Source organism: Thamnophis elegans, chromosome 1 (assembly GCF_009769535.1).
Source record: "Thamnophis elegans isolate rThaEle1 chromosome 1, rThaEle1.pri, whole genome shotgun sequence".
NCBI classification, from domain to species: Eukaryota; Metazoa; Chordata; class Lepidosauria; order Squamata; family Colubridae; genus Thamnophis; species Thamnophis elegans.
In genome coordinates, this window is record NC_045541.1 from 7,498,651 (window position 1) to 7,525,043 (window position 26,393).

Below are 26,393 nucleotides of genomic sequence, written 5' to 3' on the forward strand. Positions count from 1 at the left end.
GTCGGCTCTGGAAGATGTGGAGGACCCCGGACACGGTTGCGACTCCGAGCAGGGCGCAGAGAGGCTGGTTGGCCACCAGGCGGCACCTGAGGCACGGAGCAGCGGTGAAAGCCAAAGGGAGTGTGCTCCTGACGTCAGGCCTTGAGGCAGTGGTGAGGAGACAAGGGAGGTGGTCCTGGATGCCTGGCAACGGCAGGCAGATCGACGTAGAGAACAGCTACGCAAATACAAAAGATAATTGGACCCAGGTGGTTGTAATTAGGCTCCTCTCAAATAGTATTTAAGGAGGGTCTCTGGGAGGAGTCTGGTTGCAGGATTCAACTTATCCAGCTGTCATCTGTATCTGTCGGAGTCTGGGTTGCTGCCAAGGTTCTTATCTATTTGTCGTGCTTAGGCTTTCAGCCACCGAGATTTATGTTTCAGCTAATAAAGTGCTGTGGCATTCCAGCTAAGCTTGTCTCGGCATTCATTACTGGATGGAGGAGGGGGTCAGAACAGCATCCTATCTGCTAAATGTTGTTGCAAGGAAGGATCTTTGAAAATTCTCTTCATAAAATTAAATTGATAGTAATGGTATTAATTTAGCAATCCAATTCATCCCAGCAGGGAGACACATTGTTACTTATTTCAAGCAATCATACTACTTTTTTGATAAGCAATTTCACAACAGTTTATAGTAGTACTGAAGCAAAACTATGACCATTTAACAGGGCAATGTGAAAACTAAGATCAGCTTTAAAAACAAAACATTGAAGGAAAATATACAGTTTCTTAATCTTAATTGTTAGAAAAAATTCAAAAATTAATGTCCCTGAAGTCCAAACGTTGAGCCAAACCCTCCAAGGAAACTCCTTGTTCTTAATTTTCTGGCTCTTCTTTAATTTTCTTCTTTTTCTTTTCTTCTTTTCTGTATTCTGAAACATAAGCATTGTTTCATCATTTCACTATTATAAATGAAAATATAATATCTATATTATAGATAGTATTTTTAAAAAGTTTTTTTTTTTTCCCTGCAAGAAAGAAATGCGTAGCACTTCATGGTCTGGTTTTCCTTCTACAAGATAATATCTTTAGGTAGAGAAGCTTACCTAACTGTAGGAACGCATGATTAGCACTGATGTAACATTAATGAGTCAATGGAACTGCAAAGTAGAATATGAAAGCTTTTTTTTAATCTCCAAGCATCTTAGTGGAACAGTTCCACTTCTGCAATTTAGACAGAGGCTATCAGACTCACTTAAGACTAGGTACTTTGGGATTTTAAATGGAGAATATACTTCAGAGCGTCTTATACTCTGAAAAATACGGTAATCAATAAATAACATTTAAAACCTTGTTTTTAACTGGAGAGAAGGCTATCAATAGAACACCAACATGGAGGCTCAACCTACCGCCCGCAGAGATCCGGACCCTTCCCACCAGTGGTGGGTTTCAAAAATTGTTTGAACCTACTCTGTGGGTGTGGCCTCCTTTGTGGGAGTGGCTTGCCGCCCATGTGACCGGATGGGAGTGGCTTGCCGCCCATGTGACCGGATATGAAGATGCCGACGACGCTTGTCAGAACCACCTTAAATGACCTCACACACAGCACTGGCATGCATAAGAATAGGATGTCAACTTGTTTTTTAAAAGGCATCTTTGGTTTGCGTTAAAACAACTTCAACACACGCCATGTTCTGATTGCACCACAAACGCAGTAGTCATCCTCACCTTTCACAGAGGCACTGAGTTTTATAAATATGAGCATGATAGTGTAGAATAATCATATCCAAGGACCAGTGGTGGGTTTCAAAAAAGTTTGGAACCTCTTCTGTAGGTGTGGCCTGCTTTCTGGGTCCACTGGTGGAACCTCTTCTAACCGGTTCGGTAGATTTGACGAACCGGTTCTACCGAATAGGTGCGAACTGGTAGGAACCCACCTCTGCTTCCCACTCTCGCGGCCTTCCAAAAAGCCACCAAAACCTGGCTGTTCCAGCAGGCCTGGGGCTGTTGATCTATAAATCAGGTCCAACCCCCAGCTAAGCCGAATGTATGTTGTGGTTTTTTAAAACCGTTTTTGTTTCTCTCCCCTATTTGTTATTTTATTTTATCTCATATTTGTAAGCCGCCCGGAGTCCTCCGGGATTGGGCAGCATATAAGCTCATTAAATTACGAATTAATTACTATTGGTGTAAAACTTTTTTTGCGATCACCTTTTGCAGCAACTGTATTATAACCTTAGAAGATTTTAAACAAGGAAGCTAGAAAACAAATCTGGCTACCTGGTGCCTTCCTACCCTACTCTGTTGTGCCTGCGGTTCTCGGTTGGCTTCCTGAAGACGACCATGGAAATTCTCATGGCCTCCCCACTTTTAGCCCGAGGCCTTTAACTATTGCATTAACTACATATATATGCCTTTCCCCCTTCTATCTGATAGTCCAGATTCTTCTAGGCTAGATATCCTTGGGATGAGGTTGCTAAACTGCTCACCTGTGAATCAAACATGTTTCCAATAGTCTTACGTTTAGCTAAACAATTGGTGTTTTTTTTAAAAAACTCAGGCCAGGTGCATGCATTAGTAGTAAAGATGGCTTTGTTAAGGCAGTCAAGATTTGCGTGACCCGTCAAAACCGCGTTCCACAAAAGCGCGCTCGACGTAATCGCGTATGTGACATCATCACAACGCGACGAAAAAGATCGAAAAATTGAAATAAAAATTAAATTACAGCAAGCCGATTCACATAAAGGTAAGGGTTAGGTTAAGGGTTAGGGTTAGGTTTAGAGCGTTAGCGTTACGTTTAGCGTTAGGTTAAGGGTTAGCGTTAGGTTTTTCGTTACGTTAAGGGTTAGGTTTAGGGTTAGGTTAAGGGTTAGGTTTGGGGGGGTTAGGGTAAGGTTTTCGCTTTATTTTTACATTTTTCGATCTTTTTCGTCGCACTGTGATGACGTCACATACGCGCTTTCGTCGTGCGCGATTTTGTGGTGGAACCAAGATTTGTTGCACCGGAAAATATACAGCCCTGGTCAGCATCACTCATATTCAAGGTGCACAGCAGACACAATTCTGGAGGGCAGCAAGCAGGGGAAGGCTGTTTTCAGTGTCCTACCTCCACCACCATACTGGTCGATGGCTCCTCTGCGCTGTCTTCTACGCAAAAAGACATTTCTTGAGTTTTCTGTTTTTTCTTTTTCTTCTTCTTCTCTTTCACAGGTTCCTCCTCTTGTTCAACTTGTTCATCCTCTTCCTGTTCCTCTTCTGGTGTTCATGCAAGGAAAAAAAATCACAAAAACAAGTTAAACGAAGCAGAAATGCTAGCAATAGCAATAGCAGTAGACTTATATACCGCTTCATAGGGCTTTCAGCCCTCTCTAAGCGGTTTACAGAGAGTCAGCATATTGCCCCCAACAATCTGGGTCCTCATTTTACCCACCTCGGAAGGATGGAAGGCTGAGTCAACCCTGAGCCGGTGAGATTTGAACCGCTGAACTGCTGATCTAGCAGTAGCCTGCAGTGCTGCATTTAACCACTGCGCCACCTCGGCTCTAGGAGCTAGCCAAAGTTGTTAGTGGGCATTTTTGAAAACTGGGAGCATGCTGCTGGCCATGATCCATTCCTGACACATCAAGGAATAGCTATGGATGATCACAAAGCCAGATATTGGCAAAACAAGCTGATAAGAGATGTTTTCTGCAACTTCATCTAGTACAGTGTTTCTCAACCTTGGCAACTTGAAGATGTCCGGACTTCAACTCCCAGAATTCCCCAGCCAGCGAATGCTGGCTGGGGAATTCTGGGAGTTGAAGTCCGGACATCTTCAAATTGCCAAGGTTGAGAAACACTGATCTAGTATTTTAGACATACTCTGCTTTATCCCTCTGCAAGTGTTTTCTGCCTGCCTACGTAGGCAAACAATTTCCAAATTGAATACATTTAGCAGCCACCTTTGCTACTTTCTACGAATGTCTTTGGGGAGGAAGAGATGTGGTGAGAAGGCATTCCATTGAAGGTTCCAGACCTAAAGCGTTTACATTCATGGAACTCAACTGGAAGAAGTTATTGAGGAATGTTTCAAACTGCCCATAATGTAAATTGTACTATACCCGAAAGATAAGATTGTTTGGTGTTATTGTGAACTATCATACAGTGTTATAGTTATTCTTAAGAATGTGTTTCCCCTTTGAACGATTCAAAAGAAAGAGTATATTTAATACCCATTAAACTAAACATCTTGTCAAATAACTGACAAAATCTAAAACAGAAAGTCTTAAAGACTATTTCTTGTTGAAGACATCTTTGGAAGTCCTTCCAAGATCGAGAATCTTTTCTACTGTGGAGGTGTGAGTAAAAGAGATGGGGATCACTTCTCAAATTTTTCACCAAGAAACTTTAATCTAGAGGTGTGACTTAATTCACCAAAAGCAAAACAAAGTTCTTCAGCTTCAAAATTGCTATAAAGCAGGAACAATAAGGCTGTGAAAAGCACCCATGAGCCTCTCCTTCTCAATCTTGGCTTAAACCTATCTATCTCAAAGTGTTGGTCTATGAAATACTGCTTAAGGGCTTCGTACACCTGCTTACCTAGGTGTCCTGATACACACCAAGGTTATCATATGCAACTTTCAAACATACCTGTACACTAATCATACAAGCCTCATTTCCATTCATAATGGAGGGTAATATAGAGACATTTTATAGAAATATAGATGCTATGGAGTAGGACACAAATCAGCAAAATGTGTTTTACTCCAGATGTTGGAATGCAACTCTCATCACGCTGCTTAAGACTGCTGGGAGTTAACATCCAACATCTGGACTAACAACACTCAATTCATTTGTAAGGTAGTATAAGCCACATATTTTCTACCATCTTATATAACTTGGATACCATCAATGTATCTTTACACTATAATCAATTCACAGTTCCTAAGTTAACTAAAAATCTATTGATGAAATGAATATATTTCCCAGGTTGCCAACTAAAGCTTAGTTGATTAAAGGCTTTGCCAGAAAGAAAATACAAAAAAAGCAGCTGTTTTTTTTCTTCTGGAGATGCTCAGTTAGGTACCCAAGATTCAGGGCACAAGACCCAGAAGACTACCCTAAGATTAATTAGGCATGCAAAAGACTAAAATGCTGAAGAACACTGTGTGCTAGTCTGCACACATGTGTTATGGCTACCTTGAGGAAGATTTCCTTATTCACAGTGCATTATGATATGGGACGTGGCCAAGTCACAAAACAGCAATTTACTAGAAGGCAAACTCATCCAGTTGTGTCCCATCCCATTCTCCATTCACTCCCCAGCAACTGACCTTGGTGTTTTTTCCCCCCCTCTGGGTTGATAAGGAGAATTCAATGTAATATTCTGGACTGCCACCCACCATTTTTATGTTCTAATAATGTCTATGGAGCTGTACCTTTGCAGGGTGCCAGCTCTCCATTTATTTATTTATAATTTAAAGAATCTAAGAAAAAGTCAGGTGGAGCTGGTAGCCTTGTATGAAAAGCAGTGAATGTAGTTAACAAACAACTTTCCTTTAAAATATATATTTAACACCTTAAAAATACATTGATGCCAGGACCTAGTATCATGGAATTAAATTTAATTAGTTGACTACCCAGTGGGATAAAGTACATTAGGATTTGAAGTAGGCCTAGAAACAGAAACCCCCAAAATTGCTAAAGGGAAAGAGAGACTATGGGAAACAAGGAGTTGGGGGAAATAACCAAGATTGTCCCTTCTCTCTGGACTTCCAATTAGCAAATCCCCCCCCCCAACCAAATTGAGGGAGAGAAAAAAAAAGGCCTACTCTTATTGACAAATGCAATTCAGCAAATCAGCATTCAACCGCACAAAACCCTTTTACGGATCCACCAATAAACATCATTAAACCAACCTTTGATTTCCATTTTAGCCTTCTTTGCCTTTTGTGGAACTGCCTGTTCTTCATTCTCTTCCCGTTCCTTGCGCTTCTTTGGGACCAGAGGGAGCGTAGATTCCCCAGAAGGATCGTAGACCTTCACTTCGCTGGAATATTAAAAGGAGTAGAAGCGAATGGCAAATGAGTGGAAACCCCATCAATGCCAATTGCTGGGTGGCAAAGTGAAGTAGAAGTAATGCCACAGCACCCATAAGGACCATAGGTCTGTTTCCATAGAGTTCTTCTGGGATCTAATGGAGATTGTGAAACAGCTTCTGCGAATTTGTGGCTATTTGTGAAAAGCTTAAAGGAGCAGATATTGGCTACATTATACCAACAGTTTTACAGTGTAAAACAGAGGCTCTTTTTTTAATTAAAGAGTTTTAATAGATTTTACAAATGTTTCCCCTTCCCTCCCCCCCCAACCCTCCCTCTCCCCAACCTCCCAGAGCAAAATACAGGGTATAAACATTTAACAATCATACACTAAGATAAGCTAACTATAGCATCCTACCTCCCTCTTGTACTTTAACTCCCCTTTTATTAATCTAACTTTAGATAAATTGTAACATTCCTTGTTCATTCATTCATAAGCTAGTTGAAATTTCTTAGTGCGATATTTATTTTGAATGTAGTCAATCCATCTTCTCCATTCCAGCTTGTATTTCTGATCTGAATGGTCCTTCAAATACGCTGAGATTTTGGACATCTCTGCTAAGTTTACTACTTTTAACGTCCATTCTTGAATAGTAGGCAATTCTTCCTTCTTCCAGTATTGCGCCACCAACAATCTTGCTGCCATTATTAAGTTCAGAATCAAATTAGTCTCTATAACTGTGCAGTCTGTAATTATACCCAGCAAGAACAGCTGGGGAGTGAACTTTATCCTATTATTAAGAATATTTTGAATAATCCACCATATTTTTTATCCAAAATGCTTTAACTTTTTAAAAAGTCCACCATATATGATAATATGTGGTGTCAACACAATCACATCTCCAGCATTTGAGCCAAGGTGGCGCAGTGGTTAAATGCAGCACTGCAGGCTATTTCAGCTGACTGCAGTTCTGCAGTTCGGCTGTTCAAATCTCACCGGCTCAAGGTTGACTCAGCCTTCCATCCTTCCGAGGTGGGTAAAATGAGGACCCGGATTGTTGTTGGGGGCAATATGCTGACTCTGTAAAACCGCTTAGAGAGGGCTGAAAGCCCTATGAAGGGGTATATAAGTCTAACTGCTATTGCTATTTAGATTATAAATTCGGATACATACAAGCTAACTTATTGGGATCTAAATGCCATCTATAAAACATCTTATAAAAATTCTCTCTCAAATTTTGAGCTTGCGTAAATTTTACATTTCTTACCCAAATCTTTTCCCATGTTTCCATGGGAAATTAGTACAATGTTGAATACAGAAATGCTAATTAAGAAAAGCAAACTTTACGGCTAGGTATACTCAAATCTTATCAGCTCATTATGGCAAAAGTTGGGAAAGCTTTTTTTTTTTAAAAAAAGATTACAATCTACGGTTTCCCAATGGCTGGAAAAGCAACCAAGCTAGGCGGGCCTGAAAATATTTATTTTGACAAAAGGGACATTTCTATGAAAGTGAAGCATCTGAGCGGGAAAATTAAATACTCTTGGCAGAGTTATCCATGAGTAAAGTGAACATTCACATACCCACCTTTTGTGCTGATATTTGTCTGCACGGGCCACAGCTTTTCCAGTACCACTTATTCGTCTTATCTGGACAGGAGTGGAGGGGAATAAAATAAAATAAAAATTGATACAACCCATGCAGTCCCTTAAAGATTAACAGTTAAGAATAGATGATAATGGAAAGAAGAAAAGAACCCTGTAATCATGGACACAAAGCTTAAATCGGCAAGGGAACCAAGTACTCTGTGTTCTTACAGGTAAAAAAAAATAGACAACTGGTTAATATATATATACCATATTTTTCAGATTATAAGACGCATCTTTTTTCCTCAAAAGAGGCTGAAAATCTGGTTGCATCTTATACACTGAATACAGCATTTTTTGCCTCCCGAAGCCCCGCCCCTTCACCAAAATGGCCGTGCATACACTTATGGAGGCTTTCAGAGAGCTCCTGGGGGCTGGGTAGGGCAGAAATGAGCAAAAAACAGGTCCCGTCCTCCCGCTGCACTCTATAAGCCTCCATAAGGCTATACATGCAATTTTTTTTGACAAAAAAAGGGCTCGTTTTCGTGAAAAATAGGCCAATTTTTGCTCATTTTTGCCCCCCCCCAGGAGCATTCTGCAAGCCCCCCCTAAGGCTATTCATGTCTTTTTTTAAAAAAAAAATGGGCCCGTTTTTGGAAGGTTTGCAGAGTGCAAAAACTTTTTTCCCCTTTTGGAAAGCTCTTCAACTGATTGATGAGAATTAGATTGCTCAAGTGCTGTGCCAGCAGAAACAAGGTCTTAGGTGCTGCAGATTGTCAGCGATTTCCTTCTCCAGCACATGGATAAATACACCTGGAAACATCTACCTACCTACCTACTCTCTCTCTCTCCCTACCTATCTACTGTATTTCTCCCTCTCTCTTTCTATTTCTCTCTCTCTATCCTTTTATCTATCTATCTATCTATCTATCTATCTATCTATCTATCTATCTATCTATCTATCTATCTACCTACCTACCTACCTACCTACCTACCTACCTACCTACCTACCTACCTACCTACCTACTTTCTCTCTCTACCTATCTACTGTATTTCTCTCTCTCTCTCCTTCACTATCCTCCACCGACCTACTCTTTTTTTAAAATTTGCCTCTTCAAAATCTTGGTGCGTCTTATACTCCGGTGCGTCTTATACTCCGAAAAATACGCTATTCCATATCTATTTGTTTTGATGGGAATAAAAGCTCCTTTGCAATTATAATGAGTTTCATATTAATCAATACAGGATATTAGTTCTACATCCCAAAAGGAAGGGAGGAAATTGCTAGGGCAAAGAGCAGCCTTCCCAACTCTCTCTCTCTACTCAGATGTGTTTGATCCATTCTCAAACTCCAAGCTATTGTAGCCATCAGTCTCCTAAAACATAGGGAGATCGTGGGCAAGTGAATTTTATAACTTTCTAAAGTCATAAACCTTTTGAAACAAGGATTCGTATCCTTCCCGTTCACCCTGTAGCCACCAGTTGCTTAACCACACAAGCCTGAGGTATTTCTGAAACCACTTCAAATAGTTATTTTACTCATTTTTATCTTCAAATGTCCATTTGCCAAAAATACAAGACTTTTATAAACATACTCCTTTCTCTTCCAGGTGCCGCAATCTTGTTTCTACTTTCAATCTGTTCTCAGCTCCCATCTCAGCGCTTGTGCTCTCTCCAAGGGCATCATAACGAATAGTCAAAGCTGTTTTGGCTGCTAGCATACGTGAAATCTGTGGAAAAAAAAGTGAAATAAATCTGGTAACGTCACAAATTACCTCATAGATGAGGATGCTAATCTGAGGACCAGATTGCATAGCACCAATGTAGGTGAGAGGACCAGAATATATCTATCAGCCAAGACCCATGCAAGCTGAATGCTCAGGGCAGTGAATATTTAATTATGCTTGCTGGAACAAATCCATTTGTTCTGGTTACTCATGCCAAACTGACTAGGAAAAGACAAGTTCAGACAGCCCTGCTTCTTTGTTTAAACAAGCATTCTTTGGGTATGATTTAACTGATGGACGGGGGTGGTGATTTTGTTTTTATTTTTTTCACATAAACACTGGATTAATATAGGAACCTGTTGTGGCCCAGCAGGTGCCATTAGAGCTGCCACCAGACTCCGACAGCGAGGGGCGCTCTGAGTTGGCTCTGGAGGATGTGGAGGACCCTGGACAGGGTTTCGACTCCGAGTAGGGCGCAGAGAGGCTGGTTGGCCACCAGGAGGCACCTGAGCCTTGGACCAGTGGGGAGGAGACAAGGGAGAGTAAGCTGGAGGCCAGTAGTGAGTTGTTCCTGGATGCACGCCATCGAAGAGCTACTAGGTGTCAGGAACAATTACAGGAGGTGATTGTACTCAGCTGGTGGTCATTAGGCTCCTCTCCAGACTATAAAAAGCTACTTGTGCACACGGCCCTCTTTGCAGAAGTCAACACAGGATTGAATGTCGGAGGACATTACTGTGAGCTTGGCAGGCTGGATTGCTGCCAAGCCTCATCTGTGTTTATTGCTGCCTGAGTTTGTCTGAGTTGCTGCCAAGGTCTGCTTGGCTTTCAGCCACTGAGGTTTTGGTGTCTTGCTATTAAAGTACATTCCAGTTAAGCTTGTCTCGGCATTCGTTACTGGACAGAGGAGGGGGTCAGAACAGGAACCATTGTATTAATGGTTCTTAGGCCATTGAACTATTCAGAGGTGATGTAGAGCAAAAGCACTGTATATTATTTGGAAGTACGCTAGATTTGACTGATGCACAAAAACCTCACTGAAAATCAAGCCGAACTTTAAGCACCCTTCCTTACTTATTTTCTTATCCCCTGCAAATTAAACTTATCTCAATCTGCCTGTTTCAGAAACAAAAGCAAGAAGAACAAGCGATTGTCCAACTTCTTACCTTTCCTTTATTTTTAGCTGTTGTTTGTCCTACAAGGGAAGCGTGATAAATCAGACCAAACTTTGGAGTGTCACGCTTGGTCTTCAGTGCTCTAAAAAGTGCTTTCTCAGCTCCCAGAATCTGAACTGTTGACGCTGGATGCTTCGCTAGATTCAGCAGGGAACCTATTGCAGACAAGATATAATAGAAGATTATATGAATGACGTAAACTCTGAAATAGGCCCTTTACAAATTCATTACGTTCAAGATTTGGAAATGACAAGCCCCATGCCTACTTACCCTCCAAACTGACTAATGATATCTAGGTAACAGGAGCAAAGGCCTCATTGGGATGGGCATCACTGTACAATTTCTGAGAACTGTAGGGAGAATCCTGAACCTAAGTTCATCTTCCCCATTAAATGTTTTGAAAATAACCTAAGGGCAGCATCAATCTGGCATTTGGGAGTGAATGAGTGGGAAAAGCAGAGAACGGCTCAAGAAGTCTCTCAGAAGAGGTAGTGACTAAAGTTGCTTTCACCTTCCAAGCGGAAATCCAGCAAAGTTCAAATACTGTCATCATCATCAACTTCTTGACCTGACAATGCAATCTCTGCATGATGGTTTCTTGTTTAGTTAATCTCCAAGGTAATTATGGTAAAGGATGCGGCGCACAACCAATGCACAAACTCAGAATTGCAACGTACCAGCATGGGCAATAAGCCTCGCTCCTACTAGTTCTCCCACCATAATAGTGAGGTTAGGTGCAATAGCCATCATTCTGTTTTTCAGATAGTCATATAGCGTTGCTCGATAGTCAGAGATCTCAATAACCTGAAAAAAACAAAATAACAGACGGTTCAAACTATGGAATATTGCCAAAGAAAGCTGGGAATGAAATGATATTCCTTAACAGGTATTAAGGCATCCGGAACACGATAATTTATTATTACACGCAATCAGTCAAGATGTTTATAGACTGGAATCGGCATTTTTATCCATCAATTGAGTCCTACTCAAGGGCCTGGGATAGGAGTTGTTGTTCAAGGTATTGTCACGGGATGCAAACTGTTCCAAGTAAAGCTACTTTTTGTAATTAACTGATAGTGATTTTTATTATTAATACTATTACTAGGAATAATGGTTTGCAGTATGAATACTTCAATAAAAAAAAAATCTAATCCAGCATAAAAGAAATAAAACAGCAGTATTTTACTGTGATATTTTTGCCCTATTAGCACTAAGTTGCATTGGCCTCCTGGCACTATAATGACCTAACTGAAAGATGGTTCCACCACAAATGCGCGAACGACGACAAGCGCACCTCACTAAACCGCGCCGACAAAACCGCGTGACGAAGGAGCGACGAATGAGCCCTGAAGCGCCGACAACAGCGCGCCGACAGAAGCGCGCTGTAACCTAACCCAAAACCTTACCTTACCTTAAATTGCGCTTCTGTCGGCGCGCTTTTGACATCGCGGTTTTAGCGCCGTGCTTTTGTCGGTGCACTTATGACGTTCGCGCTTTTGTCGGGTCACGCTGAAAGATACGATTCTGCTACCTTAGTTTATATCTTAGAAAAGCTTCTGCAGATCTCAGAACAGAAAGAAACAAGCAAGTATATATATATTCAACCCAGCTGTTGTCTTGAACGTGTTCCAATTATGATAACCAGTTACTTGCGGTGGCATCAGAAGAGGTAGTGACTATGCAACCCTCATAGGTTGTACATCAGGAAAGCATCATTAGAAGAATCATCACTTGCCACCGGAAACTAATATAATTTCCACATTTGGTTCGTCTTCTAAAAAAATTTCCTAACACAATCAATTGATAAACAGATTAAAAACAAACCACAAGATTTGGGGGCAATCGTATCTTGATTTCATACATTTGCTTAGTAAGCAAACCGAGTACAACTGAACTTGGAATTTTGGTTTTTAAGGTGTTGCAGCCATTAAGTGGATCACCATGTTAAGTGAATCATGTGATCATTAAGCCAGTGTTTCTCAACCTTAGCAACTTGAAGATGTCTGGACTTCAACTCCCAGAATTCCCCAGCCAGCGAATGCTGGCTGGGGAATTCTGGGAGTTGAAGTCCGGACATCTTCAAGTTGCCAAGGTTGAGAAACACTGCATTAAGCAAATCCAGCATATCCAATGAGTGATTGTTTTTGCAATTTTCTACTGGAAAACAGAAAAAAGTAAGCATATCTCAGTCATGTGACCACAGGATATCGTAACTGATCGTACAAGCCTATAGAGATTCTCAGTCATCCAGGTCGTAACTACAGAAACCAGGAGTGCTACTTGCAGGCTACAGGAACGTGTAGATTATAGGAACCTGGAGCACTATTCAGGGGACCCTGAGGACACAGCTAAACCTCCAAGTGCTTCAATGACCCTCTAAAAGGATGCAAATGACCAGCTGTCTGCAAGGAATATACATCCTTCCATTCCCCACTATCTTGTCAGAGCTGAAGAAGCTTCTTGGATGAGAAGCGATACATCTTCAAAGAAAAAATAAAGGAAGTCCAGTTGCCTCCTGAAAAAAGCATTTTGGGACAACTGATTGTACATGTGAGCTGGTTGACAAGTGCCAGAAATGTAATTGCATGACCATGGTGTACTGTACATGTGTGTTCAAGGGGAGATCATAACTTTGAATGGTTAAGCAAGGATTACAGTATTTTTCAGAGTATAAGACGCACCTTCCCCCCCCAAGAGGCTGAAAATCTGGGTGCGTCTTATACACGGAATACAGCATTTTTTCCCCCCTGAAACCCCGCCCCTTCATCAAAATGGCCGTGCAGAGCCTCTAGGAAGCTTTCAGAGAGCTCCTGGGAGATGGGGAGGGCAGAAATGAGCAAAAAATGGACCATTTTTTGCTCACTTTTGCCCCCCCCCAGCCCCCAGGAGCACTCTATAAGCTTCCTAATGCCTTTTTTTAAACAAAAACTGGCCCGTTTTCGCAAAAACTGGCCCATTTTTTGCTCGTTTTTGCCCCCATCCCACCCCGGAACACTCTACAAGCCTCCTAAGGGCCATTCATGCTCTTTTTTTAAAAAAATGGGCCCATTTTTGCAAAAAACTGATCTTTTTGGGAAGTTTGCAGAGTGCAAAAACTTTTTTTAACATTTGCCTCTTCAAAACCTTGGTGCATCTTATACTCCGGTGCATCTTATACTCTGGAAAATACAGTACCTATGTATTTCCTTTCTTCTTCATGTAAACCAATTAAAGCACGACAGGTTGTGGTTTCACCAAAATTAAAAAAAAAACAACCTTGGTTGCCAGTCTTTATACAAATCAGCATATTAAACTAGCAATAGCAACAGACTTATATACCACCCCATGGTGCTTTACAGCTCTCTCTGGGCCATTTACCATGTCAGCATACAGTCTGGGTCCTCCAACAATCTGGGTCCTCATTTTACTGACCTCGGAAGGATGGAAGGCTGAGTCAAATGCACCTGTCAAGATCGAACTCCAGAATATGGGCAGTTTGCCTACTGTACTGCAATTTAACCCCTGGGGCACCCATCCTTAACTATCATTAACAAAGCTAGTAACCACCATTTCTAAATAAACTGTGGTTAAATATATGCTTTCTAGATTAATTAGAACATGAGATATAAACAGCTACAAGGACTTTGACTATTTGTATACAAGTCCTTCTTCATGCCTGAGCTCATTAAACCAAGACATGATCAACCAAACGGAATTAATCCACTCAGATTCTATTTTTTTAGCTTTAAAACAGATTTATACCAAAACAAGTGGCACTTAGATGTGTTAAATGGTCTTCTGACTGGTAACTTCTTTTAACCAGCAAACTGCTGCCTCTGTTAAGTTGCCACTACACATCACCTGATCACAAAGATGCTGTATATTGCTTATATCTTCTTCCGAGACTTCAGTCCCCATGGAGATCTCTGCAGCTGCTTTCACTTCTTCTTCCACCTCCTCCGGAAGGATCTCAGACAGATCAGAAGAGGAAAAGTTTATTCTGTCTCCTGGGGAGTAAAAATATAGAAATAAGGACATACAGCAAACAGAAATTATGAGTTCATCTAGCTATAGGTTTGTTACACCAAGATGAGCATGAAAAGGAAATTAAGGGGATGGATGATTTTCATTTGTTTATATCTAACAAGGAATTTCTACTTAATAGTTTAGATAAGAATCTATACAATTAAGAACAATTTTTCAATAACTAGTCTTTTCATTTCATCCTGCATACAACTGGAAAATAGAGTAACACTATATGTAGTATTTTTTATTGCTAAATTGCTGAAGAAGTCAGCAGAATACAGAAGAGAGTTTTGGTCTTTATGTAAGAATTGTATTTATGTAAATAAGAAAAGAAAGTTTGCACATTCTATAGCTGTTGTTACAACCTGGTCCTCACAGCCGATAGGAAAACTTGTATAATTTCAGAAATACTGAATAGTCAGATTGTTCACCATTTGCAGTTTAAGCATTACTTACCAATTTTTTGTACACATTTACAGTATGCTAGATTATCTGTGATAATCTTGCCCAGTTCAGGAAAATGCCATCCATACCATTCTCTACAACGCATAATGTAGTTATTCAATTCTTTGTCCAAGTCATCAAGAAGAGCTGGAAAAGGGAAAATACAGGTTTCGTTTAGTTCAATTATATTTTGGAAATAAACGTTTTTGAAAATAGTATCAGTATCACGTAATGCCTCAATTATATTTATTTCTTCAAAACTCCTGTGAAACATGGCAATTTATAGTTATCAAAGGATTTCTGATGGTTTACAAGATATAAAAGGAAAATTCTTTTAACATTGTATGGTGCCCTAAAAACATCAAGTGTGAGAAGATGGAAAAAAGCTGCCATTCATATTTTTATTCCTCAATTCAAAACGGGGGAACGTTTTGGGCCTGGCTTCCTGTTTTGGCTTCCCCAATCTCCAGTTCCCCCTCCCCCCCAGCATGCCCTAGCTTTCTCCTGCATTTCTACCGCCCATGCCTTCCCCGATCTCCGCATGTCTCTGTCCCCCCCCCAGTGCGCCCTATCTTTCTCCCCCATTTCTGCGACGGAGAAGCACTTGCGGAAAAGGGAACCTGCGGGAAAGGCACGGGCAGCAGAAAGGTAGGGCATGCTGGGGGGGTGGGGGGTGTAACTGTGGAGAACAGGAAAGGCCCTACCCACCATGCATGCCAGAAGACCAGCTGGGAGGCGGGAGGCACACACATATACGAGATGGAACTGGCATGCCCGCAGAGAGGGCACTGCTTGCCACCTATGCCATATGTTCGCCATATAGAGTTTAACCAATTAATTTGTAAAGAGCTTCCCAAGAATGCAGAAATGTTTTAGAAGTTATGCAGTCTTGCGCTGGAGCAACTTACAATCACGAAAGTTTTTCCAGATATGGATGATGTCTTATCTTATGTAAACGGCTGCCTTGAGCATAAAGAATCTCTTTAATAATCTAGGGAAAAGCACTTGGAAAGCCTAATTCGCTTTTCTGAAAAAGACTCAATTATAACTATGATAACACGACAGAAACAGGAATTCTTTTAATGTGATTTAAATTGTACTTACATATTGCTTGGATAATCATTGTATCAACTTTGTCTGGGCTGAATTTCAATTTATATCGTGAGAGGCTAAAATAAAACACACCAAAGAAATTATTTTCTATACAAGCTGGTGACAACACTGATGAAAGTTCATATTAATTCATTGTTAGCATTCCCTGTATTGGAAGCTTAACATAAAGCATGCTGCATAAATCAAAAGGGTATGGAATCCTGGCATAGCTAACTTTTACTAAATCCAACTAACTTGTGAAGGATTGTTGCTAGTGCATCAGATGTAGCTGTGCAAAGGCACTCACCACCACTTTACTATTTACAAATACTGTTGCAGCTGGGACTCATGAACCACTCCAAGGCCGCTGACTGCTGTGTCTAGAGGAGGGCAAGCCCACCTGAAATAAGATCCACCTGGATCCAGGTGCTTCAAATGAGCTTCCTCTTTTCCAAGATCACAACCATCTGATTGGATTTACTTTTACCTTTGCTGTTCCTCATTCAGCCTGTTATATTTAAGTAAGTCAACGGCTTCCTTGGAATATGATGGAATCAAATACAACCAAGAAATCTAAAAGAACTTTCAATTAGCAAAATGCAAATTGAAATGGGTTTAGATCAGGGCTGTCAAATTCCCTGCCCATGGGCTGGATGCGTCACATGCTAACTACACACCTGCCTGGTTTAGTAAAGGGGGGGGAAGTCCCAATATGTCATGTGACACTGCCATGACGACATGAGTTTGACACACACACACACACACCCGTCTACAATAATCAGTTCCACTAAAACGCATCTGGAGCTATGGGACTACCAACTTCTTAGTCATCTTAACTAGATTACAGAGTGTTGTATAATTACAAAAATCTTCCAGGTTCATGGAGATGAGATTTTTGATTGTAGTCATACAACTTTCTCCTTTTGGGAAAACATCCCTCACTCCAGAATATATGAACTGCCTCTCATATCCATGAGGATATCTTAATCAGTCAGGCATGTACAGCAAGACAGTAGGTGGCAACTTTCATCTCTTCATATATTCGTTCACATCCTTGAGGTATACTTGCTGAAAAGAATCCCTATCAACATGGATTCTTTCATCTTGAATCCAAATGATTAATCCAATTAATTACAATTATTCTGTGTTGAGGATGAGATCTAATATACTAGAGCAGTGTTTCTCAACCTTGGCAACTTGAAGATGTCCGGGGAATTCTGGGAGTTGAAGTCCAGACATCTTCAAGTTGCCAAGGTTGAGAAACACTGTACTAGAGATATGGCTCCAGTTTCAAAAAGCTGATATAGTCATCAAATTTGGGAAAACAATACCTGTGTGCCAATCCTAAACACATCGCTGCCATCTCCCGGGATGGAAGGCCACTGATAAGTCCTTCTATCTGAGTGCGAATGCCCCTCATCAGCTCAGTAACCATTGGACTATGGATGCAACTTAAGTTCAGTTTCTCCTGCAGAAATTCAAATCGCATCATTTTGATCAATGCACACAATACAGTCGAAGCTGCGAAATATTTACTGTTCAGTATATAACAAATATAAGTTTGCCCAAGACTAATGCACTACATTGTTGTATACTCCATACTTCTTCCCAAACTTCTTTCCCAGACTGTTTTTGCCCTCCAGTCTAACTAGCCATGAAGGCCAACGTCAAAGGACTTATAAATGGCAATCCTGGTTGGTCTCCAGTGTGTCTATTCACGCATATTCATACATGACATAAGAATCAACAGGTTACTGTTAATAATGGGTTTTTATCTTTCTGGAAGTTGATGGCAAGAGGAACTGATGTAATTACTACTTAATACAATATGATATTGGCTATGTAATAGTATACATGTGATTATATGTTATGAAAATGGAAAATAAAAAAAGTATTTTGAAAAAAAAAAAAAGAATCAACAAGTTACAAACTTCCAGAAAAAATGACACCATCAATTCAAACAAGGAGAAATCAGACAGACTGATATAAATATAAATTTTCATTTTTCCTATTGTATAATGCTTATTAAATTAGAACCCTGTGGATAAATAATGTCTTGATTTTTTAACTTTTTATCTCAACATAGCTCCTAGTAACATATACACACTTTATAAACCATAACAATAACTGGGTTGCAGAGAATCATACTTAAAAATGGTAAGATTTTAAGAGCCTGCCTTTCCCATGAGATCTTGCAGAAGAAGCACTTTGCGCCTGTCACCAATCAAAACATGTCATCTGGTGGGACCCAGAAACCTAGCCTTGTGGTGGGGCTATAATAATCATAGTTTCATTAGTTTCCAGGTGCTGGTTTTTGCAGTTGGCCAGGTTTTTTTTTTAACTATTAGCTGCCTAGAATAACTATGAATAATTGCCAGCTGGGATTTCAAATGCTCCTTCCTGTTCTCTGCACAGGCCTTTGGAGAGGACAATGTCTCTTTCTTCCTTTCTGTTCCCTTCTCGATTTAATGTCCTTGTGATTAATATTTCTATTTGTCTTATGCTGTTTTTGTGTTTTTTATATAGTTTTAAAAATATTATAAAAATCGTAAACCACTCAAGAGTTGCTAGGAGTTGAGAGGCATATAAATTTAATAAATTAATTTATGGTGTGATGGGGCACCATCATATCATAAATGCATATAGTGTGATGTGCATTGAATAACTGAAGAAATAAGGAAATTATCACAGTGCCTTAGTACATGCTGTTATTGGAATACCACTTAGCCGTTTCAATGTAGATATTAAGACTCACCTTGATTACACCTCCCAGTTTGGCATCTGCTACAGCTAACTGTTCATGGGCATCTTTGGCTACTATTTTCTTTAAGATTTTCTTTAAATTTTTGCTGATTTTTCCTTCTACCAATGCTGTGGATGCTTGAGGAGAAAACAAAAAGCTTCAAAAAATCTAGAATTTTCTAAAAGACCCAGCCAGAAAAATGATCATGGAATAATATAGTTAAGTTCTAACTACAAAATACTTTTGATAGGAGAATAATGCACTGATGTTATTGGTTTAGGTAATGAAATGCTTGCAACAACTAAGCTCAGAAAGTACCAAACATAGCTCACAAAACAGTTCATTTTCTCTGTTGTCTCAGTGGTAGTGACGAAATGTTGTATGCAATCACAGTGATTCAGTCCACCAACAATGCATCATTGACAACAGAAATTGGTAGGAAGCCTGCATCTTCAGTTCTCCGGCCTGTAATCTAGTTTTACTAAAAGCTAGTTAATACTATACAAATTCCACTATACTGAATGTATCTATATATTATTATAAATTTATAAATAAATATGTGAAAATAGTTGGAAGTGCATGTGTACCTTTCAGGAATTTATTTGCAAAGTTAGACATTTTCAAGGACGTAAGTAAAGCTATACAAAGCTTGAAAGACTCATTATATAAACTTTGCAAGAAAGAAAGGAAGGTAGGGTACAAAATGACTCAATACAGCATAGGTTAAATGCTACTTCCAAATCCAATTTAAAACAGTAAATTTAATTTACAAAAAATTAAAACTTTTTATCCTGCTCACACGTAATCATTGATCACACTCATTGGAGCTGTTAAGAATTGGAATCCTGCACCAAAATCTATTTGTAACCAACTGATACACTTTCTATAGCATGTACGGAAAGATGTTGTATTTGTTTTAAATTAAAAATTAAAAATTTTTAATAATCAAGAATTGGAATCCAACATCCCAGATGGCCAGTACTTCTCCTACCTTAAGCAGCTCGTTGTTAAACTAACTGGAGGGCCACCTCCTTCAAGTAAATCACTCTGTTTCTTCTACAATAACAGCTCTAGAAGGTCAACTTATGCATCCCTGAAAATTGCACTCAGTGTCTGGAATCTACTTTTAAGATAATGCTATCCTTAAAAGTAATCAATAACCTTAACAGTAAAAGTATTACCTGCAAGAGCTTCTGTTGTGTCTTGAAACTTCTCAAAGTGTTTCAGTTTTACGCTAAAATAAAAACATCAAAATGTTTTTGCAACTATCATCAGGAACTGAGCAATTGCTATCAATTATAAACATTTTTCAGGAAAGTCAAAAATTGATAAGCATGCAATCTCAGGCTTTTTTAAAATTATTAATTAAAACTCCCAGTCCATCAGGTCAGTGTCTCCTATACAAAGAGAAAACTATCTTTTAAAAGATTTTGTTTCAGGTGTTAATTAACTTTTAGGCAAGTTGGCCATCCATCTAATAATTATATGTAGTCCTTGCTTACCAACTGCCTTAGAAAACAATTTGCAGTTATGACAGTGAGGAAAAAATAACTGTGACCAATGTGCACATTTACAAACTCTGATTGATCTCTTTCTCAGTCCCATTTGCCATTACAGTCCATTAGTATGTGTTGTCCAATGTAAAATGTAAGTAGTTGAAGACACATGATTTTTCACTTAGTGACCACTTTCCTTAACAATGGAATTTTTGGTCCCAATTCTGATTGCTATAGTGAGGATTATCTGTACAGCCTACTTTATAGAAACCTTTATTTTAGAATAAAGTAGCTTTTTCATTCTAAAAATTCTAAGTGGCTAAAAATGTCAACCTACTTGTCAGATTTTTTTACTCCTTTGCAATATAACAGTTTACAGGTGCAATAAAACAAAAATAGGGAACTACAAAAAGAGAAAAAACACAAAACATCAAAAGATACAATGCCAAACAGCAAGGCATCATAATGCAAATTCCCATCAGAAAAACTCAAGTTCACCATCTTCTGGAAGATGGCTAAGACATAATAACGATAATCAGTTGATTTATAGATGGTTTTTCTATCAATGAGAACATGACTTAAGTGTTTTATATCCTGTATTCAAGAATATAAAGTAATTCCAAAACCCCTTAGAAAAAGATCAAGAAAGACAAAAATCTAATGGCCACGTTCTTGAAATATTTGTCACTATTTCTTGAAGAACTTTACTTACACTTTATTAGCTTTTTCAGGTGTTTCAAACTCTTTCCATAAGTTATCAATTTCTTGAAGCTTTTTCTCATCTATAACCTGTGGTAAAGATAAAGGTTAATGAAATATATGCAACATTTGGCAATAAAATATGTCTTATTTGTCACTATGAGCAATTAAAAATGTGAAACCGCTTTGAGTTTTTTAAAAAAGGTCTATTTGATGAACTGTATATCCATGCCACTTAATTTTTCCAACTTCCATTAGAATAAAGTCCAGTGGGAAGTTGTAAACCTTTTTACTAATGTTTATTTAGCTGGGTTAAAACTTGGCTCCAAAACTGTGACTTTGGAATAGCAGTATATAAAAGTGCCTATCTTTTTATTCATAGAATAACCATCTAACCATGGTTATTCTATGAATAAAAAGATATGAAGTTTTATATACTGCTATTCAAAGTCACAATTTTGGAGCCGAGTTTATGAATCAAGCCTAAAATTAACGTCCATCAGTAGAGAGGCAGGACATATACTGAATGAATACAATAACAGAGTGAGGTACTCCTGCCTCAGACAAGGTTTTTTTTTTTGGGGGGGGGGGTTCCTTCAAGCTACAGAGAAATTAAGTATTACCAAGAATGTCCAGGTGAATTAAAAAGCTTATTTAGATTCAGTTTTAATACAAAATGAGCCCATAATAATATTGCAAGAGAAAGATTAGTTTATCTTTCCAAAATAGATCCAAATTCCTTTGAGGATCCATTTTCCTTGCAACTTTCAAATTCCTTGCAACACACAGTCCATACAATTCACCAGAATTAATTGGAAAAAAATATATGAGCGCCAAGTTGCATGGGAGAATATAATGCAGGGTTCGGTTTTTGTTTGCAAAAATATACAAGTAGTTCTCGACTTACAACCACCATTGGGCTGAGAATTTATGTTGCTAAGTGAGAAATTTGTTAAGTGAGTTTTGCCTCATTTTACGACTTTTCTTGCCACCGTTAAGTGAATCACTGCAGTTGATAAGTTGACCCAGGTGTCAAGTGAATCTGGTTCCCCCATTCTGACTTTGCTTGTCAGCAGAAGGGATTACATGACTCTGGGACACTGCAACCATCATAAATATGAACCAGCTGTCAAACATCCGCATATAAATCATTTGACCGTGGGGATGCCGCACCAGTCATAAGCATGAAAAACAGTCAAAAGTCACTTTTTCATTGCAGTTGTAACTTTGAACAGTCACTAAATGGAACTATTGTAAGTCGTGGGCTAGCTGTAGTTCGTTACGGAGCTCTCTTTCTTTGGAAGTTACGGAGCCAGCATACAAAAGGTCAAGAGCCCTTCTCGGATTAAAAGCAACTGCCTTAATACCTACCTACCTACCTACCTACCTACCTAACCAACTACCTAACCTACCTACCAAACCTAACCTACCTACCAACCTACCTAACCTTACCTACCTACCTTACCTACCTACCAAACCTAACCTACCTACCAACCTAACCTTACCTACCTACCTAACCACCTAACCTACCTACCAAACCTAACCTACCTACCAACCTACCAAACCTAACCTACCTACCAACCTAACCTTACCTACCTAACCTACCAATCTACCTAACCTACCTACCTACCAAACCTAACCTACCAACCTACCTAACCTAACCTTACCTACCTAACCTACCTACCAAACCTAACCTACCAACCTAACCTACCCTTACCTACCTAACCTTACCTACCAATCTACCTAACCTACCTACCAAACCTTACCTACCAATCTACCTAACCTACCTACCAAACCTAACCTACCTACCCTACCTACCTAACCTACCTACCTACCTACCTAACCTACCTACCTACCAACCTACCTACCTAACCTACCCACCCACCCACCCACCCACCCACCCTACCTACCTAAGCTTTGGAACATTCCCACTTAATGCATTTCTGGTTTGGTGTGAGCTGAGTCCCCTAGAGATGAAAGGCAGACATTAATTTGGAGGCATACAATTGCTCTAAACCTTTATCCAATTGGATAAAGATAGAACCAGGTTTAGAGAGCAATTGTATGCCTCCAAATTAATGTCTGCCTTTGTGGCTTTTTAATATAGAAGTAAAGGGGCCCCGAGAGGCTGTCCAGCCTGACCCAGTAGGTTTCACACTTAAATGTCCAAATCTCACTTTACGTCCTACTTTAGGCGGGACACCACCAATCAATTTCGGGGGCATTTCCCCTCCCTTGAATTGTGAGCCGCCCTGAGTCCCTTTCAGGGAAAAGGGCGGCATACAAGTAAAGTAAATTCAAATTCATTTCAAAGTGGATTCGGAAAGCTTGAGAAGGCTGGTCATCTAAAAGCGGTCAGCACTTAATGTATACAGTCCCTTCTGCCATTCAGCTCAGCGAAGGCGAAAACAGGCCTCCTGCTTTCCACTCCCGCCATCAGCCTTTAAAACCCCACCCGAGGAGCCCAGGGGCTCATGGGCTGCCCCATCCTCACCTTGAAGATGGCGTACCCAGCCGCCGTCTCGAACAAAACCAGCATCGCTGCGCCGGGGTCAACGAGAGCAGGCCGCGCCGCTGCTCCCCTCAGGAAAAGCCGAGGAGAGGATTGGGGGGGGGGGGGCTGGCGGAAGAAAACGCGCGCGGAGCGAACCGGACCACGCGGTCGCAGGAAACACGCGCCGCACAAAGCGGAAGTCTCGGGCCCGCTTCACCCGGAAGTGTTCTTTTTTGGATGGCCTTCCGGGAAGACGGAGCGGAGCAGAAGGCGGGGGGGGGGGAAAGGGGGCGGGCGTTCCGATAGTTGAAACCGCGGGGCTCGCTCCCTCGTTTCGTCCCGTGATCGTTTGTGAAGTCTAAGGGAGGGTTTTTTTTAAACAAAAAAAATTCCTAGGCTTTTCTAGGTTTCAGTAAAAGTCGATTTTTCGTTTCTGTATATTTTAAATCCGGACCCAAAGTAAATACTGTAAAGCAGTGGTCTCCAACCTTGGCGACTTTAAGACCTGTGGACTTCAACTCCCAGAGTTCCTCAGCCAGCTTTGCTGGCTGAGGAACTCTGGGAGTTGAAGTCCACAGGTCTTAAAGTTGCCACTGAGGAACTCTGGGAGTTGCCACTGAGGAACTCTGGGAGTTGAAGTCCACAAGTCTTAAAGTTGCCACTGAGGAACTCTGGGAGTTGAAGTCCACAGGTCTTAAAGTTGCCACTGAGGAACTCTGGGAGTTGAAGTCCACAGGTCTTAAAGTTGCCACTGAGGAACTCTGGGAGTTGAAGTCCACAGGTCTTAAAGTTGCCACTGAGGAACTCTGGGAGTTGAAGTCCACAGGTCTTAAAGTTGCCACTGAGGAACTCTAGGAGTTGAAGTCCACAAGTCTTAAAGTTGCCACTGAGGAACTCTGGGAGTTGAAGTCCACAAGTCTTAAAGTTGCCACTGAGGAACTCTGGGAGTTGAAGTCCACAAGTCTTAAAGTTGCCACTGAGGAACTCTGGGAGTTGAAGTCCACAGGTCTTAAAGTTGCCACTGCTCTAAAGTGTATATAAATTGACCAAGATATTTACTTCAGTATTTCTTCTTACCAAAACGTGTATTTTTCGATGGGAGCTTCGCTACAACAGCAATAATTCATCGCAACATTAAATACATTGATTATCTGGATGATAAAACAATGGCTTTGCGTGGCTTTGTCACAAAAAAAGCCTTTTAAGAAAAAATATACTCGTATGGACTTTAGACTCGGACCTAAACAAATATATCATAAGATATAATATGCCTGCACCCTCGTTAATTACCTTGGAATAGCACCTCTATTTAAAATCTTATTGTGCAATTTAGAAGATAAAAATGGACATGTCTTAACAGCTATGTTGAACCTGAAAATGATATAAAACTTAATGATTTAATCCCGTTTTTTTTGCATCGTTCTTGCAAAGGGGTTATGGTTAAATAACTGACCAAGACCACATTGGTGTAAAGAGAGATATGAAAAATGTCAGATATATTGACACTGATAATATGGACAATCAGAAAAGAATCATTTTTAAAAATTTATTTTTTGTTGCTTTTCAAATTACAGGAACAAAATGCAAAAATACATTATCAAATGTATACATAAATGCTTAAAATAAGTGAAAAAACCGCAACAAAATGCAATAGTATATTTCACATTCAAAGTTACAATTCTATTTATATATTGTATTAAGTGTTTTTATATCTGCCTTTATTACTTTATATTTTTACAAATAGATCAAATTACTGATAACCTTGAGTTAGAACTTACATTACATATTTAATATTCCTTCCTTCCTTCCATTTTTCTCATAAACACCCTGTAAGGTGAGCGGCTGAGAGAAAATGATTTCCCCAAAGTCACTCGTGGTCTCCTGTTTTCTAGCCTGATGCCTTTAATCATTAGATCAACTAGCTGTTCTGGTCTCATTTCAGGGGTGGGTTTCAACCGGTTCGCACCGGTCCCTGCGATCCAGTTGGTCGCCGAACCCGGAAGTAAGTAACTTCCGGGAACGGCGAAGCCCCCCCCCCCCACGCCCGCGCGCTCCCGCACACCCGCGCCCGCTCCTTACCCGGTTTTTACGAATTCTGCGCTTTCCACGCATGTGCAGAACGCATACAGCGCCTGCGCGATCCTCCAGGAGCAGCTGGAGCATCGCGCAGATGCTAGTACGCATGCGCGCGCCGCGTGTGTGCATGCGCGCGCCGCGTGCGTGCGCGAGGATGCCGCGTGCGTGCGTGAGGACGCCGCCGGCCTCGTTCCAACCGATCCGGTTGGAACGGGGTGAGAAACCCAGCCCTGTCTCATTTGTGGTTGCAAGTTGAACACTACTTGTAGACACACTAGATCTGTAGATCTAGATTGCTTCATCAGTTGATCTCTGAATTTTTTCCCCCTTTGGTGCAAACCTACAAATTGTGAGAACATACAGAGTGATTTGCTCCACATTTCTTTTTTGCAACTCCTGCTGCTCAACTCCCCAGATTATTAGCTTGACATGATAAAATTATGATTTTAGAAAGTCGAACTATATGACATTCAAACAGCAAGCTTTCATGTTTCAGGAGCTGTATAAATGGAAGGGGATGGGATGAGAAAAAAGTAGAACATGCCATTGAAGTTCAAAATCTGCATTTTTGTTGGCACCTAGAAGATAGTTCAGCATGTCAGCCAATCATGTTTTTTCATTGATGAAAGAAACGTCCTTCTGGGTTTGGCTCCAAGTGGGGATCCCCCTTCCCTTGTTTGAGTTGTGAGCCGCCCTGAGTCCCCTTAGGGAAAAGGGCGGCATACAAATGAAATAAAACTCTAAAAAACTCTAAACTCTTTATAGGAGCTGAGGTGGCGCAGTGGTTAGGGTGCAGTACTGCAGGCCACTTCAGCTGACTGCTATCTGCAGTTCGGCGGTTCTAATCTCACCGGCT

At 40.4% G+C, this 26,393-nt stretch overlaps 1 protein-coding gene and 3 non-coding genes across 4 annotated transcripts; all 4 read right to left on the reverse strand.

Annotated features, from left to right (window-relative positions):
• Positions 1-453: 453 nt before the first annotated feature.
• Positions 454-23,667, reverse strand: NOP58 (NOP58 ribonucleoprotein). Its single transcript, XM_032228764.1, has 15 exons — positions 23,462-23,667; positions 20,981-21,057; positions 19,954-20,006; positions 18,785-18,909; positions 17,361-17,497; positions 16,042-16,106; positions 14,950-15,084; positions 14,329-14,474; positions 11,166-11,292; positions 10,480-10,643; positions 9,182-9,316; positions 7,588-7,649; positions 5,880-6,010; positions 3,089-3,237; positions 454-914 (listed from the first exon to the last, which is right to left on the reverse strand). The coding sequence occupies exons 1-15, from the start codon at positions 23,504-23,506 to the stop codon at positions 672-674; spliced, it is 1,794 nt and encodes a 597-aa protein (XP_032084655.1). The 5' UTR covers positions 23,507-23,667; the 3' UTR covers positions 454-671.
• Positions 10,963-11,048, reverse strand: LOC116523740. The gene has a single exon (XR_004257111.1). It is a non-coding gene; the product is annotated as a small nucleolar RNA SNORD11 (small nucleolar RNA).
• On the reverse strand, positions 12,141-12,228 carry LOC116523743. The gene has a single exon (XR_004257113.1). It is a non-coding gene; the product is annotated as a small nucleolar RNA SNORD11B (small nucleolar RNA).
• On the reverse strand, positions 19,118-19,205 carry LOC116523737. The gene has a single exon (XR_004257108.1). It is a non-coding gene; the product is annotated as a small nucleolar RNA SNORD70 (small nucleolar RNA).
• Positions 23,668-26,393: the final 2,726 nt, after the last annotated feature.

What these genes read in the sequence shown, in the direction of transcription:
- NOP58 (XM_032228764.1), bottom strand. Translation starts at nt 23,506, where the DNA reads ATGCTGGTTTTGTTCGAGACGGCGGCTGGGTACGCCATCTTCAAG. An exon ending in CACAACAGAAGCTCTTGCAG is followed by an intron (nt 18,910 to 19,953) that starts GTAATACTTTTA and finishes TTTCTCCTCAAG; the next exon opens with CATCCACAGCATTGGTAGAA. An exon ending in GGCACCTGGAAGAGAAAGGA is followed by an intron (nt 7,650 to 9,181) that starts GTATGTTTATAA and finishes ACTCCTGTCCAG; the next exon opens with ATAAGACGAATAAGTGGTAC.